Source organism: Populus alba, chromosome 7, assembly GCF_005239225.2.
Source record: "Populus alba chromosome 7, ASM523922v2, whole genome shotgun sequence".
Taxonomy (NCBI): Eukaryota; Viridiplantae; Streptophyta; class Magnoliopsida; order Malpighiales; family Salicaceae; genus Populus; species Populus alba.
The window spans coordinates 13644455-13660942 of record NC_133290.1 but is presented as its reverse complement, the minus strand read 5'-3'; the positions used below and the strand labels follow the sequence as shown (position 1 = coordinate 13660942).

Here is a 16488-nt window from a genome sequence, read left to right as displayed (position 1 = left end):
CTGTCATTATATCTTCCAATAAATAAATAAATAAAAACCCAAAAAAGTCTAGAATGAAGGGGGAGAAAAACGAAGCAAATTATCTTATTGCTGCCTTGCTGGAGATAGAGAAACTCACAAGAGGAAGAGGCTGAAACGGAGAGCTTTGCCGTTACTAATTCTTTTGCACCGATTACCTTTCTGAATTTTACGTCCTCCTCCTCTTCCTTATCATATTTGATTCCATTGAAGCTTAATTACCGCCGCTTGGTGAAGGGTAAACAAAGCTCAAATGGACTGTTGGCGATTCATTGCTTTTCTGAAATGGGGTAATGAAACAACATGGATTTTGTTTATATTTTGATTTCATGGGTTATTCGAAATGAAGTTTGTATTTGTGTTTTGTCTTGTGAGTGTTTGTTAAAATGCCTGTGTGAAGGCATAAGCGTTTTTTTTTTTTTGTGTCAATGCTTTCTGTTGAGTTTTAGAGGGCTTCTGCGACTGGCACAAATGTGAAATGTTTCTGTGGGCCCCACATGATATACCTTGTCTTTATTTGCAGGCAGCCTCAATTGTCATCTGTGGCTCCCTTTGGGGTGACAATGGATGAGCAATCTTAAAGTTGTTCTTCCAGTTAATGCACAGGTTGTTTTGAAAACTACAAATGTTGACGGAGTTTATGATGACGATCCCAGGCATAATCCAAGTGCTCGTCTTCTTGAAAATCGAACTTACCATAAGATGACTTCAAAAGATTTTTCAGTGATGGACATGACTGCCATTACTTTGTGCCAAGAAAATAATGTTCCGGGTATGTCTCATAATCTGCATCTAGATTGTAGCCTGTAGGTAGATCTTTTTATTTTTCAAGACGTCGAAGACATGTTAGGCATCTGACTAATTCGAAGGCACCCCAAGTAAACCCTCCTTCCTACATGCCCTGTGCAATTATGGGGTGGCCTCTGTAAAGGGATTTGTTGAGGGGTATGAACTTGGGCCTTCATTTTATGGGACTTTTTTTAACCATTTATGAGGCGCTTGATCCAAAATTTACCATTTACTCAACACCCTAGGATTAGCTAATAGAGATGTTACCTAGTGTTTGTGATCTGTGTTGAATATCAACATTTAACGATCATGGATTAAATGAGTCACGTTGCTGCTATAGACGGGTGCGTCAGCTCACTTGTACTCAGTAACCAAAAGTGTTACCATTACACCAGAGAATGATTCCTAATTTTTGTTTTACTTATGCTTTTTTTTCCTTTTGTCAATGAAAAATCTCTAGTGGGACATATCATTGTTATTTTTAGCATAAAGCATCTAAAAGAAACTCATTGCACCAAGCTTCTTCATCACAGTTGCTGTCTTCAATCTATCCAAACCGGGTAACATTGCAAAAGCAATAAAGGGAGAAAGGGTTGGCACATTGATCGGAGGGACATGCAACAAAACAGTCACAAGGACTTGATGATTACTGCCATTTGTTTGCTGGCTTCAACTATTCCAGTTTAGAATTTTAGATTTGAGGCCTACCTGCTCATATGCAAATAGCTGCTTCTTTGGAAGCATCTCGATTGAAGACAAAAGCATGCCAGGGTCCAACATAAAGCATCATCTAAATTTGCCGGCTGAGGTACTCATTACAGGTGATTCTGTTAATAATTTTGTCAAATATTGGATTCTTTTGAACTGCTATTGTATTTTTGACAGTGAAATTTTTTTCTGCAATGCATTGATGTTTTAGAGTTCAGATAATACTAAATCCCACAACCCCCCCCCCCCAAAAAAAAAAAAAAAAAAAAAAACGGAAAAAAAATTCAGCCTGTTATGACCCCATCCGTGTGGTCTTTTCTTAGATTTTAGTTATAGAGGAGAATGATTGGATTCTTTTGGTACCTTGATTGAGCCTTTAAAACCCGTGTGTTGTGGAATCTGGGGGTGGGAATATAAATTTTTTGTAATGATCTTAGTAATTTAAGGGAAAGATTATTATTATTGCTTTTCTTGAACTTGAGCCTTACATGTAAAAATTTGGGGAAATTGTAACAATTGAAGAGAAATATTCTAAAGAAATTGAATAGAAATAACAATGCTACGTAATAAACCCTAATCTAGATTTTCTGGGCAGCTTCGAGGTAGCCCGGGCCTCCTGGGTGAATGAGATTTGCTTTAAAGCAATTTCCTGCCTCTCTGCAACCCTTTCCTTCCCTTTATATTGTAATTCTAGGTCAGTTCAGAATTCGGAATAACAAATGGGCTTGCCAGCTGTATTTATTTATCTGTATTTTATTTGGACTCTTTTTCTTCTCTCAAACGGTGTTGTTTGCCTTTGAACTTATTCCCTGCCAGCTGTCAGCCGCAGGGACTTCCTCATCTCAACCCTCCACGTAAGTACCACTTTAACCAATCCTGACCATACACGTGTTAACCTTATCTTTCTTGCTGCAAGTAGTCTTCTCCAACATGCCTCCCTCATTTCTTCTCCGGCTTTAACTTTGGTTCTGTTCTTTCATGCAGCCGGACCGTTACAACTCTTTCCCCTTTAAAAAACCTCGCCCTCAAGGTGAGGGTAAGAATCTTTTAACCATGCTTCTTCGATCCAAACGGCGTCTTCCTTGGGCTGCCCTTCTCACCTTAACATAACTTTTTCCTTCGTCTTCCTCTTTTAAAATTGACTTCTTCGGTCAAGTATCTCTGTTGGTTCTGGCTGGGATTTTTGCTTGGTTTCGAGAATGGGTAGCTTCGGTTCAGGAATAATTCCTTTTCCAATCCATTTCTTCAACAGTGAGATGTGGAATGTGCTATGGATTCGGGCTTCCTTGGGAAGGTCTAGCTGGTAAGCCACTTCTCCCACCTTCTTTAAGATTTTGAATGGCCCGAAGTATTTATATGCTAACTTCACATTTTTATTTCTTGGCATGCTGGATTGTCGGTATGGCTGGAGCCGGAGGTAAACCCATTCCCCTTCTTTGAATTGAGTTTCCTTTCTGCCTTTATCTGCTTGTTTCTTTTGCCTCTCCTGAGCTCGAGCTAAGTTATGTTTGATTTCTTCCATCTGTTCTGTCCTGTGCTGTAAATGTTCTTCTGCTGCTTGATTTTTTGTTGAACCGGGGATGTAGTAAGTGAGGCTTGGGGGCGGGTAGCCGTAGGTTGCTTCAAACGGGGTAGATTTGAGGGATGAGTGGTAGCTGGTATTGTAACAGTAATCGGCCATGGTTAACCAATTGGACCAGCCTTTTAGGTTATCACCCACATAGCACCTCAGGTACCCTTCTAATGTTTTGTTGGTCGCCTCTATCTGCCCGTCAGTTTGGGGGTGGTATGCTGTAGACATCAACAGCTTGACCCCTTGAATTTGAAATAATTCTCCCCAAAACTTGCTGGTGAAGGTAGGATCCCGGTCTGTTACTATGTTGTTTGGGAGCTTATACAGCTTCATTACATTTTGAGAGAACAGGTTGGCGATTTTAGTCGCGTTGTAGGGGTGGGAAACAAGAATAAAATGGGCATATTTGGTAAACCTATCCACAACTACCATAATTATTGAGTATTGATTAGATTTTGGTAGCCCTTCTATAAAATCCATAGATATGGATGACCATGGTCTGGTGGGTATAGGTAAAGGCTATAAGAGCCCAGAGGGTTTTGTGTTTTCTCCTTTCGCTCTTTGACAAACTTCACATTGTTTTATACAAGTTTGTATGTCTGATTTCATCCCTACCTAAAAGAAATCTCTCCTTGCTCGTTTTAGTGTTCTCTTAAACCCTGTATGCCCTGAAGGTAAACTGCCATGAATATAATTCAGTATGTCATTTTTTATAAGGCTGGATTGACTTATGTAGACTCTGTGTTTATAGTATAGAATCCCTCCCCTAAGCTGATATTTCAAGGACCCTATGGTCTCTTGGTCTAGTTGTTGAAAGATAGTTTGAATTTCTGGATCAGCTTTATAAATATCCTTCAACTGATCAGCCCAGTTAACAATTGGAGTAGAGATAGCCCATAGTGTACCTTTTTCTATAATATCCTCCTGCTTAGAAAGTTCGTCAGCTACTAGGTTTTCCTTTCCTGCTCGAAACTCAACCACAAAGTCATGTCCAATCAATTTGGATAGCCATTTCTATTGTGTGGGTGTTCCAACCCGCTGCTCTAACAAATACTTGAGGCTCTGTTGATCTGTCTTAACCTTAAAGGCTTGGCCCAATAAGTAAGGCCTTCATTTCTGAACAGCTGTGACTAGTGCCAAGAATTCCTTCTCATAAGTTGATAGTGATAGTTCTCTCCCTTTTAGACTTTTGCTGAAGTAAGATATGGGTCGACCCCCTTGCATTAGCACAACACCAAGTCCTATACCTGAGGCATCACATTCTACTATGAAGCTTTGGTTGAAATCTGGTAGTGCTAGGACTAGGGGGGTTGATACTGCCTTTTTTAATTGCTCAAAGGCTTGGTCTGCTTCCGAACCCCATTAAAAGCCCTTTTTTTCAGTAGTCTGGTCAAGGGGCCTGCAATCACCCTGTAACCCTTGATGAACCTGTGGTAGTAGCCTGTTAACCTTAAAAAACCCCTTAGTGATTTAAGTGTGTTTGGTTTAGGCCATTTGATCATTGACTCTACCTTGCTAGGGTCAGCATGCACTCCCTGCCCTGATACGATATACCCCGAATATTAGATTTCACTACTTGCAAATTTACATTTGGACTGTTTGGCAAATAACTTATGTCGAGTTGGAGTCTCAAATACCATCCTTAGATGTCTCTCATGCTCTTCCACATTATGGCTGTAAACTAGAATGTCATCGAAGAAAACCAACATAAATTTTTCGAGATAGGGTCGAAAAATATCATTCATCAACCCTTGAAAAGTGTAAGGGGCATTTGTGAGGCCGAAAGGCATCACCATAAATTCATAGTGCCCTTCGTGAGTCCTAAAGGTTGTCTTGGGGATATCTTCTTCCTTCATTCTGATCTGGTGGAAGCCTGATCGGAGGTCTAACTTGGAAAAAAATTGAGAACCATGGAGTTCATCTAATAATTCTTCCACAACTGTTATGGGAAATTTGTCCTTTATAGTGTCATTGTTGAGGGCACGGTAGTCCACACACATTCTCTAGGACCCATCAGCATTCCTAACTAATAGGACTGGTGATGAAAAAGGGCTTTGGCTGGGTCTTATAGTACCCATGGCTAACAACTCCTTGATTAGTTTTTTTATCTTAGATTTTTGGTAGGATGAGTATCTGTAAGGACGTACATTTATTGGAGAGGTACCTTCTTTCAACGCTATAGAATGATCATGTGATCTGCTAGGTGGAATTCCTTTTGGCTCTTGAAATACTTCCATGAATTCTAGCAATAGATTCTCAATCTATTCTGGAATTTTATTATGAACTGATACCAGCTCCCAAATTTGCAAAATCAGTCCTTCTTCGACTCTCCTCAATTCTTGTAAGAAGGTTGGACTGCAATCCACTTTTGAATTCTCCACTCCCATTCCACGAATTAGGACTCTCTTCCCCTCCTTTTGGAATTCCATTTGTAAGGCTGAAAAGTCCCAAAGAATGGGCCCTAAACCCTTGAGCCACTGAATTCCTAGTACCATATCGCATCCTCCCAGCTGTATGACATAAGCCCGAGTGACAAACTGATCACCTTGAATCATCAGTTTGATATCTGAGCAGCTTCCCTCACTCCACGGCTTGGAACCATCTGCAATGTTTACTCCAATAGGTTTGTGTTTGAGAACCCTCATTCCTACTCTTTTTGCTACCCTTGGATGTATGAAATTATGTGAACTTCCTGTGTCAATTAAGACCATAAAATTATGACCACTCAGCTTAACTGACACCCTCATAGTTTTAGGATTGGGATTTCCAATGATTGCATGAAGGGATATGCCAATTTCCTCCTTGCCTTCTTCCTGAGGGTCTCCTAGATCAATAAGGTCTTCAGGGATAAAATTCTTATCCTTCATCTCCTCCTCTAGTTCCTCTATCAAGAATATTTTGGGTCCTCCACACCTATGGCCAGGTCCCCACTTGCTATCACATTTAAAGCAAAGCCCCTTGTCTCTCTTTTCCTTCATCTGTGCTGGAGTGAGTCTCTGTATCAGCATTGGTTTAGTTTCAGCCCTGGGCTGAGTTGGTGTTGGGTTTCGGCCTTGAAACCCTATAGTACCAGGTCTCCAAGATTTCTTTATGATTGTCAGATTTTCCTCTTGCATCCTTGCTAACCCATAAGTAGCCACTAGATTATGGGGGTTTAGCATCTTGACCTCTATTCTTATCTCCTCCTTTAATCCACCTAGGAAGCAGCTGAGCCTGTGAGAGTCAGACAGTCCTCTGACCCGATTCAAAAGCATCTCAAATTGGGTTTTGTAGAGCTCTATTGTTGACGTTTGTTTGATACTTATGAGGGCCTTCATGGGGTCATCATAAGAAGAGGTTCCAAAATGGATTTGGAGGGCCTTAATGAAGGCCTCCCAACTGGTAAGAATTCCGGTTTCTTCTAGTTCTTGATACCATGTTATGGCCTTCCTTTCCATGTTAAACCTAGCTATAAACAACCTGTATTGTACTAGAGTGCTGTGAAAGTTAAAGAATTGATTGGCCTTGTATACCCAACCAATAGGATCATCTCCATTAAACCGGGGAGACTCTAATCGGATTGACTTGAGCTAAACCTGTTGAATTCCTTCCTGTGGCACTACTTCGTGCCTTGTATTTCCATTGATTGACCTAGTGTGAGAATTAGGGAGGGAACCCATGGGCCTTTTTTCGTGGGCCTTGGCCATCTGATCCATTTTGGTAGACATGTTTCTTAATTGCTGAACTATGTCCTCCAATATTTGCTGCTGATTCTGCTGGTTTTGTTGTTGCGCCTCCTGTTGTTGTTTCATCCTTGATACTGTTTCTATCAGTTGTAAAACCCTTGTTCCTTCAGCCATCCGAGAATCGTGGCTCTATAACACTTGTAATGATCTTAGTAATTTAAGGGAAAGATTATTATTATTGCTTTTCTTGAACTTGAGCCTTACAGGTAAAAATTTGGGGAAATTGAAACAATTGAAGAGAAATATTCTAAAGAAATTGAATAGAAATAACAATGCTACATAATAAACCCTAATCTAGATTTTATGGGCAGCTTCGAGGTAGCCCGGGCCTCCTGGGTGAATGAGATTTGCTTCAAAGTAATTTCCTGCCTCTCTGCAGCCCTTTCCTTCCCCTTTTATTGTAATTCTAGGTCAGTTCAGAATTCGGAATAACAGATGGGCTTGCCAGCTGTATTTATTTATTTGTATTTTATTTGGACTCTTTTTTTTCTCTCAAACGGTGCCGTTTGCCTTTGAACTTATTCCCTGCCGACTGTCAGCCGCATGGATTTTCTCATCTCAACCCTCCACATAAGTATCACTTTAACCAATCTTGACCATACACGTGCTAACCTTATCTGTCTTGCTGCAGGTAGTCTTCTCCAACACGCCTCCCTCATTTCTTCTCCGGCTTCAACTTTGGTTCTGTTCTTTCATGCAGCCGGACTGTTACAAAATTGTACTCCAATGATAAGGGTCTCAGCTTGAGGTGTTTTGTCTCTAGACCAGTGTACATTTTGACAGAAATATCGAATGCAAGTTCGAATAATTCCTGTAACAGTGAATAGATTTCGTTGTCATTGATTAAAAAATTAAGCAAAATGACAAAAATGGGATCAGGAGCTAGCGTTGCCAGAAATATCGAAAAGCTTTCCCAAAAAGAAAAAGAAGCTTTCCCGAAATTTCTTGTTGTCTGTACTGAAAATCTGTCAGCAAATTCTTTCTTGACTTGAACTCGTGCATCTTTCCCAGAAAATGCTCATCATTGATGGAGTGGATCTTATAGGGGGTTGTACAAGACATCAATCATTAGTGATTAAATTATTTATCTAATAAAAAAAATTATAAAAAAATATTTGGGGATAAATAACATGATAAGCAGAATCATAGGAAGAAGATGTACACTGTTACATCTTTATCTATATAGGCAAAGCTAATCACTTTATTGGAACTTGAAACCCACTTAGGATAATCAATCAACTAATAACTTGTCATAACCTACTTGCATTCAATCAATGACAACCGTGAGCCAATAAACTGCTTTGTTCGACATAAACTGAATCTTTAGAATTATTATTCTTATTATACATAAATGGTTTTTACAGTAGAAATGACACAATTAAAATTCGTTCTAATTTTTTTTTACTGTAGTGGTAACAAATATGTAATTTTTAGGTTTTTTTTTTTCATTAGAAAACAACTTTTCTTATATTGTCTTCCTTTTATAATTGATATTTTTATTATTATATACTTGGACAATTTATCATTTTTTTTTTCTTCTCTTCATTTTTTTTTTTGTAATAGTTTTTACTTTTTTAAAAAAAAAATATTATTTTTTATTCTTTACAAAATATTTATATCTTTCTTTGTGTTCTTATCATTTTTCTTTTGTGATTTTTTTTTAGTTTTTTTTTCTTTCTATTTTTTTTTTTTGAAAAATTATTATACAAAAACTAAGAAAATAGTATTTTAATGTAATAATTGCTATATTGTCTTATTTCTTTACTACATTAAAAATGAAGTTGAAATCTTATATGTTTTTATTAATGCATATAATTTTCACTATATTTTATTTTATATAAACATTAACCTTTTGATTCGTAGTTATATTTTTTTATTCGTAGTAAAAAAACATGTTAATAATATCTTCATATAAATTCATTTATGTTAGAAAAAAATATTTAATATGTATCTAAGTGAGTTAAATAGACATGTTAATATTTTTTTTTGTATTTATAGGCATAAATAGTTCTTGATTTATTTAATTAAATGTATGCATATATTTTTTTTATTTAAAATTTAAAATATTTTTTTAAAAAATGCATTTAAAAAGTTTAATTTTTTTTTTAGCAAAAAAAAATATATCTGATACACGAAACACGGTAAAATAACTATTTTCTCGTGAAGGAGAAAGGAGGCGCGGGCTAAAACATTACATAACCCACCAGAGCAATAAACCCCGTTGAATGCTCTATAGCCATCGAGGAGGTAGAAACAAATATCTCCAAAATTTGCTACAATTATAAGTTGCAATTAACCTAACAAAATCCTCAAATCACTAACAAAATCTACAATTAATTTTCCAAACCCTAATATTAAATCTTTCTTCTTCTAGCCAAAAAGTCAGTCAATACAAGAATCCGACCGCCCCTTCTTGTCTTGGTCAAAACAAGAACCCAATCTAAAACTAAACCTGAAATCTTCACAATCTTTCCTTTTTCTTGTCTAGAAATCCATGAACAGGTTGCTAAAAATATCAGGAGAATGTAAAGGAGAAACTATACTAGGACCTGGAAATAAACCTGAAGGACTGGCCATGAAGAATGGACTCATATTAAAATTATCATTCAAGAAAGATTGTGAATTTGCATCCGTTGACGCTGGAGAGAAAAACCCAGTTGGTACTGGCGGTAACATCGCCGGTGCCGGTGACAAGATCCCTGGAATCTGACCAGCATCCACTTCTTTAAGCATCTCCATGAGATCGTCATCACTACTATCTTGAGTGGTAATTGGTCTTGTTAATTCTCTTGGACTTGCTTTCTCAGTGGCAGCAAGTCTTGCAGCTGGAGAAACAGACCCATCGTGGAAGAAGTCACCGGAGGAGAGACCTGTTAACCGTTGGACGACGGCCATGAAGTTGGATTCCTCCGTGTGGATGATCTTTGGAGAGACTGCATAGATGATGACAGGTTGCTTTGGAGGAGGGGGAGGTGGTTTCTTGATTTTGTGAGAGTCTTGGTTTAGTTTTAGAGCTGAAGGTCTAGGGCCTTGGATTTGGAGTTGTTTTTTTGGTGGCGGTGGTGGTGGTTTGCCGGTGGTGGGATAGCGGTAAGGGTCCATGATGTGGAGGATGAATGGCGGATGGAGAAAACAAAAATGAAGTGGAGGGTGGTGTGGATGACCCAAGTTTAGGGCAATTATTTTGTTATTGTTGGAAAAAATGGTTTGATCATTGATATGAGTTGAAAGGTTGAATATTATACTATGATTTTAATTAAAAAATAAAATAAAAGAGACAATTTTGCTTGAAGAGAAAATAAAAGTCAAAACCCAAAACATTACATGTGCCTATAAATTAAGAACTGCAAGTTGCGAGGCAATGTCTTGATTGGAAACACACCATAATTTCCAAAGAGTCAAAGTGGATGGCTTATGGCTTCATCTAGTTTGGACCTTGGTGGATAAATTTTATTTCAAAAATAGAGATTTTTTAGTATAAATAAAGTGAGAGCAAGGTAAAAATATAAGATGAAACTGTGAGTTTAACATTTTCATGATTGTAGTTAAAAAAAATAGATTTAATAAAAACATTTTTAGTTTTTTTTTAAAAGGTTTTAAAAGAGATTTTCAATAAAATTCATGGAAAATTATGATATAGGATGATTAACTAAATACTTTTCAAATTTGTTATTAAGAACAAGACACAAAACTATCACACAACATATTAGAGCGTGTTTGGGAGTGTGGTTGTGGTTATTTTTTTAAAGTGTTTTTCATTTCAAAATAGATTAGAATAATATTTTTTATTTTTAATTTTTTTTTTGATATTAGCACATAAAAAAACATATTAATTTAAAGCAAAATAAAAAAAATTAATTTTTTTTTCAAAAAACACTAACACTCCACCACAAAAAACAAATGGATCCTAAGTAGCTGGTAATAAAATAAACATGAAGATTTATCATTTGAAGTTTGGATTTAGAAGAAAATTGCATAAATTTACTTGATCACAGATGCACTAGTTTGGATATAAATAATTTATTTAAAGTTTGATAAATGATCTTATAATCTTAAAAGTAAATGTTATCATTTGACAAAAAATAATAATGAGTGTCAATCAAGATATATATATATCATGTAGTTAGTTGTTAAAAAAGCTGTTATAATTATTCCAATGTTAAAAACTTCGGTGGGGTTATAGGTTTACAGCATTTCTCTTTAGTTCTAAATCACAGTAATCAAAACTACAGTTTCTGAAATGATCTTCCATTAACCTAGTTTTCTGAGATTTTGAGTCAGCAGTTCTCTAAAGAGAAAAGAGAGAAAATAAAAGATTCAAAGAAGTTTTGATTCAGATTTCTGTGTCCAAAGAAAGAAGGAAAAGAGAAAGGATCAAAGAGAAGAAAGGAAGGAAAGAAAAACTGTGCTCACTGTATTTACGAGGACTGCTGTTGTCGGCAAGAACAAACTTCTTTCTTAGTTTTCTTCTTTACCAGGAACAGTTCTTCTCATTTCCAGCTTGTGCCTGGTTTTCAATTCGTTGTTTATACCCGAAAAAATGCACAAAAGAATATATGTTGTATATAAATATCAATAACAATAATCCCACGCCTTCCTTTTTCTGTTCCTAAAGGTATTAGAAGCTGATTTCTGCTCCTATTTTTCTGGTTTGCTTGGGATACAAGCACAATGGTCTTCTCTCAACAGGCATAAAGGAGTCATCGTTTCGTATTGGTCAATAAGCTTTGAATCTATTCTCTCAATCTAAACTTTGCAAGAATCATTAAAGAGGACATGGACGCAATGTTACAGGAGAAAGAAAACATTACAGTGATCCCGTGTTTTCAACCAGCTCTTTCAAAAGACCCTAAGCAATCACTGCATTGTTAGAATCCAAAGCAGAAAAGTAAGCAGTGATCAGAACTTCCACATATATTCGTAGTTTCATTTACTTCACACGGAGATTTCCTTTATTCCGTGCATGTTTCATGCCCTCGCTCTTTCTTTTAAATTAATTGGTTTCGCCTCCTTGAATCCATTAAGATTTGGAGGTCTTCATCTGCTGCAACCAACTCTGTTGAGTGCAAGCTGTGGTTGCACAGTGTATTCCTGTAAGTATTGATCTTGCATATTAAATTCCTAGGAAAAACATTTGGTATATTCGATGATGCAGTTTGCTCTTGTTTATATTTAGCAGCCCATCACCTGAAAAGTCATGTATCCTGTGCATCCGTTAATGCCACACATGCATAGAAACATTGTATCAAATCAACTTCTACCGATTACCTCCTAAAACTGTGATCATTGTTCAAGCATCCTGACTTGTTAGAGAGAGAAATGCACCATCTATTGATTTGTTTCATGACATTGGGAGTTTGTGCGTGTGTGTTTACCTACACACACATTTATGGCTGTTGTTCACTGCAGTGGCAAAAACATTTCAAAAAACTCTCTGGAAGTAGAAAGTCATACTCATAAAACTCAAATAGTTTACCTGGTGAAAACAATTGTGTCAATATGTGATGTGAAGTTTCAATTATATTTTTAGGTTGCTTCCCCATCAAATATGGATTCTTATAGTGATTTTACCTCAAGCAAGGCACCACGCAAGATGAAATCACGGTCTCCAGTCCAACATGAGAGCTCAAGCAAGGAATATGGTAATTAATTGACATCCAAGCTAAATCTTGTTAGTTGTTCAGTACTAATGTCAATGTTCTTAACGCTACAACTAACACGAATGAGTTTTAACTTGGCAGAGATGAAAGATACGGCATACATGCAGTATCTGTCACTGTATAAGGCTGTTGACGTTGGTGACCTAGAGGCCACAAAGAAGTTCCTGAAAGAACATCCTGATGGACTGACTGCTAGCATTTCAGCAGATGGGGACACCGCCCTCCATGCTGCGGTTCTGGCAGGGCACATAGAGATTGTGGAGGAGTTGGTCAGCCAGTTGGAGGAAGGTCACTTGGAAATCAAAAACATAAATAATGCCACCGCGCTTAATTATGCTGCCATCGGAGGGATCACCAGGATTGCCGAGGATTTGGTAGCAAAGAATGAAGGTTTACTTAGAGTTCCAAACCAGAATGGCCTGATCCCAGTTGTTGTAGCTTCTCTTTATGGTCATAAAGACATGGTTCGTTATCTTTACAGTGTTAGTCCGAAAGAAGAGCTCAGTCCAGCTACAAACAATAAGAATGGGATTATGCTTCTCACAACATGTATCATTGACGAACTCTATGGTATAAGCTAGTAGTAAGGATCATATTTTTCGTTTCTCCTATTCTTCATCTGAAAACTCTATCTTGTTCAACTCTCGTTTGCTTTTCTTGGTTCGCTGTTTAATGTTCATATAGATATTGCCTTGGATCTGCTTCAACATTACCCACGATTGGCTTTTTATCAAGATAGTGACAAAGACACAGCTCTTGATATGTTGGCTCAAAAACCCTCTGCTTTCCCCAGTGGAACTCAATTTGCTTTGTGGCAAAAATGGATATACAAGTGTATGCATCTATTTTCACTCAACTGGATGTAACTATCAAGCCAAATTGCTTTTCTTTTCACATCTTAAAAAATGCAGCATTATCTTGTGGTAGGTATCCGGGTACCTCAGCCACTTGCCTCTAGCAACAACCATGGAGACATTGAAAGGCCAAACATGGGACCAACTGTTCGAAGGAACATTGTTAAACGAGGTATTTCATAAAACATGAGATTTCAATCTGATATTTTGAAGTTTCAGCTATTTAGAGTTACCGCATTGTTTTCCCTTCTATGAACAGAAGTTTCATTTTGATATGTTTTATGGACTTCGCAGCATCTGACAAAGTGTTGGTAATGGTTTGGAAGGGCTTGAGATTTTTTGGTAAGTAGCATCTTAATAATGCGGATCATAGCAGTATTTTGTTTAGAGTCCTGAACCAGATTATACTTGCAGTTCCAGCTATCAAGCATATGTATAACCTGAAGTTGATACATGGCCAAGCACATGCAGTTCTCTGTTGCCTATGTGAGCAAATATCAACTTTGCATAAATCAGAATTCAAAGAAATTGGTGTGTACAGAGCTGTATTCAGTGCTGTTAAGCATGGAATTGTTGAGTTCATCATTGAAATGATTAGACATTATCCTGACATCATATGGTCCGAGGATGAACTTAACCGGGGCATATTCTTATACGCAACCCTACAACGCCAAGAAAAGATATTCAGCCTAATATACAAATTGGGAGCAAAGAAGAACTCTATGGCAACTTCTTGGGACAAGTATCAAAACAACATTTTACATCAAGCTGCATTCCTAGCACCTTCCTCTCAGCTTGATCGTGTTTCAGGTGCACCATTACAAATGCAAAGAGAGCTACAATGGTACAAGGTAAATCTCCTACTTCCTGTAGTTGATGATTCACATTTTTCTCAGAAGTGTTTGCTGTCTCGCAGGAGGTGCAGAGCATTGTCCAACCAAAGTACAGAGAGATGTTAAATTCGTCCCATAAAACAGCTCAAACTTTATTCACTGAACAGCACAAGAAATTACTAGAAGAAGGGGAGAAATGGATGAAGGCCACGGCTGAATCTTGCACAGTTGTGGCTGCTCTTATTGCTACCATAATGTTTTCAGCTATCTTTACTGTTCCAGGTGGATATGACCAGTATTCAGGCATTCCTATATACTTGAATCGGAATTCTTTCATGGTTTTCATAGTGTCCGACGCAATGTCATTGTTCGCGTCTTCATCATCATTATTGATGTTCTTCGGAATCCTGACATCGCGGTATAGAGAAGAAGATTTCCTCAAGTCCTTGCCTACAAAGTTGATAGTAGGCCTTTCGTGTCTTTTCTTCTCGATAGCAACCATGATGATAACCTTTGGCGTTACACTTGTTATGATGCTTCGTGATCGTTTTCACTGGGTTTCCTTTCCGATTATTTTGCTGGCTAGTCTTCCTGTCACGCTTTTTGCTCTGCTACAATTCCCTCTCCTTGTTGAGATCTTCTTTTCCACATATGGACCTGGAATTTTCGACAAGCCGAAGAAGTGGTGGTTGTTTTGAGCAGTATAGAATTCATTTCAGATCCTGTGTTCAATACATAAATAAAGAGAAGGGTAGCTTCTCAACTACCATCAGATATTTTGATAATATTATCCGTCCTGTGTTTTTTCTGTTCTTTTTTTTATCAAGGTGGGTCTTCATGCTAGCTTGCATATACCTCGACTAATCTCATAGACCTTGAAATTATCGACTATGTAAATTTTCAATAACTCCGAGGTTTGTAAAACTCGAACTAATGACTTCTAGAGAGTAAATCTAGAAATTGATCATTGAGTTGCACATCTCATGGTTTATTATCCATCCTTTGTTGTTTGGAATAAGAGTTGAATCTGTTGCATCAACTGATGTTGTTGTAGTTCTTATCAAATAATTCTCTGGAACTATACAACAACTTGCCTGCATTTTTTATAATAGGTAGTAAAAGTGGATTCTATTTCTAACTTATGTTTGGATTGGCTTAGATTTTTAGATATTTGACTATGGACTGGAAAATTCTAGGAGAATTTCTTCTTTTCAATATGCAAAAACTAGGTACCAAAACAGATGAATTTTATCAATTAGGTCTCAAATTTTTCAGACATTCTCAATCAGTCCATCTATCCATTTTTTTTTCTGATTTTTATGTTAGATTTTGTTTTGAAAAAAACACCATTTTATCATTTTAAAAGACAAACTTGGAAAAGGACCCAATTGAGAAGTCTTTGAGACATTTGGAACCTAATTGATAAAATAAATTGTTTTGGGCCTCAATTAGGAATTAATATATATTGTTGATATAACATTATATACTCGTGTAGAAGAATAAAGGCTCCTAAATTTCTTTTAAAAAAAAATTTTATAATAAAGACAGACTATTGATATAACATATCATCCAAATATCTAAAAAATATCCACTAAATCCCTACCAAAATAAAATTTTCATCCAAATATTCCAATTAAAATTACAATGAATGAAAAAACAATCGGTGTTCTCAATGCCTATCAATACCTATAACACAAAGTTTGCAAGTTGCTTGAGCTTAATTCCGGCACTAACAACACTGAAGTAAGAAACGTGTCTTCGATATCGTTTGGGAATGCGGTGCAAACCGTGTTCCCAATAAATTTAAATTTTATTTTATTTGCTAAAATTGAGTGTGATTTGTACTTTTTAGATCGTTTTGATGTGTTAATATCAAAAATAATTTTTAAAAAAATAAAAAAAATTATTTACATGCATTTCAGCACGAAAAGTTATTTGAAAAACAATTGTTATCACACTGCTAAACACGCTCGAATTCGTGCTGACTTTCTGGTATCCTCTCCTGCACACACCTAGTAGAATCAACGTTGTCATTTACAGGGGAAAATCAAGGTTCGACGATGAGATAATGATGGAAAATCAACCAGGGCACTCCTCCTAAGGCATCATACAAGTCCTCCCAAGTCAAGAAGATGAAAGCCCCCAACTGGTCACAATAATCTGTTCATTCTTGGAGAATAAACTTCACAGGCACTGATTTGCCTCCATGGGTTACAGTTTCTTGAATACTTTAAAAAAAAAATACTTAATATAAAAAATACTTTAAAAAACAATTTCAAACCATATTTTATAAAAATTTAATTTTTTTATTAAAAAATAATATTTTTA

General features: G+C 36.8%; 2 protein-coding genes and 1 long non-coding RNA gene across 9 annotated transcripts; 2 read left to right on the top strand and 1 right to left on the bottom strand.

Moving 5' to 3' along the window:
- LOC140955788 (uncharacterized) lies at window positions 1-7806 on the top strand. Of its 6 annotated transcripts, none has more exons than XR_012170337.1 (6): window positions 1-308; window positions 542-790; window positions 1341-1615; window positions 2332-2369; window positions 2500-2932; window positions 7125-7806. It is a non-coding gene; the product is annotated as an uncharacterized lncRNA (long non-coding RNA). The 6 variants fall into 6 exon arrangements; XR_012170334.1 differs by having other exon boundaries at window positions 2111-2369; window positions 7445-7806; XR_012170338.1 differs by having other exon boundaries at window positions 2-308; window positions 2500-3016; window positions 7445-7806.
- A 1491-nt stretch (window positions 7807-9297) lies between these two features.
- On the bottom strand, window positions 9298-9915 carry LOC118040351 (protein MKS1). Its single transcript, XM_035047268.2, has one exon. It carries the CDS (start codon window positions 9913-9915, stop codon window positions 9298-9300), a length of 618 nt encoding a protein of 205 aa, XP_034903159.1.
- Window positions 9916-11069: 1154 nt separating this feature from the next.
- Window positions 11070-15127, top strand: LOC118040352 (uncharacterized). Of its 2 annotated transcripts, none has more exons than XM_035047270.2 (8): window positions 11070-11906; window positions 12344-12455; window positions 12555-13043; window positions 13158-13307; window positions 13401-13499; window positions 13622-13669; window positions 13799-14178; window positions 14244-15127. In XM_035047270.2, the coding sequence occupies exons 2-8, from the start codon at window positions 12362-12364 to the stop codon at window positions 14856-14858; spliced, it is 1875 nt and encodes a 624-aa protein (XP_034903161.1). In that variant the 5' UTR covers window positions 11070-11906; window positions 12344-12361; the 3' UTR covers window positions 14859-15127. The 2 variants fall into 2 exon arrangements, with proteins under 2 accessions (XP_034903161.1, XP_034903160.1); XM_035047269.2 differs by having other exon boundaries at window positions 11075-11906; window positions 13742-14178.
- The last annotated feature ends 1361 nt before the right edge of the window (window positions 15128-16488 follow it).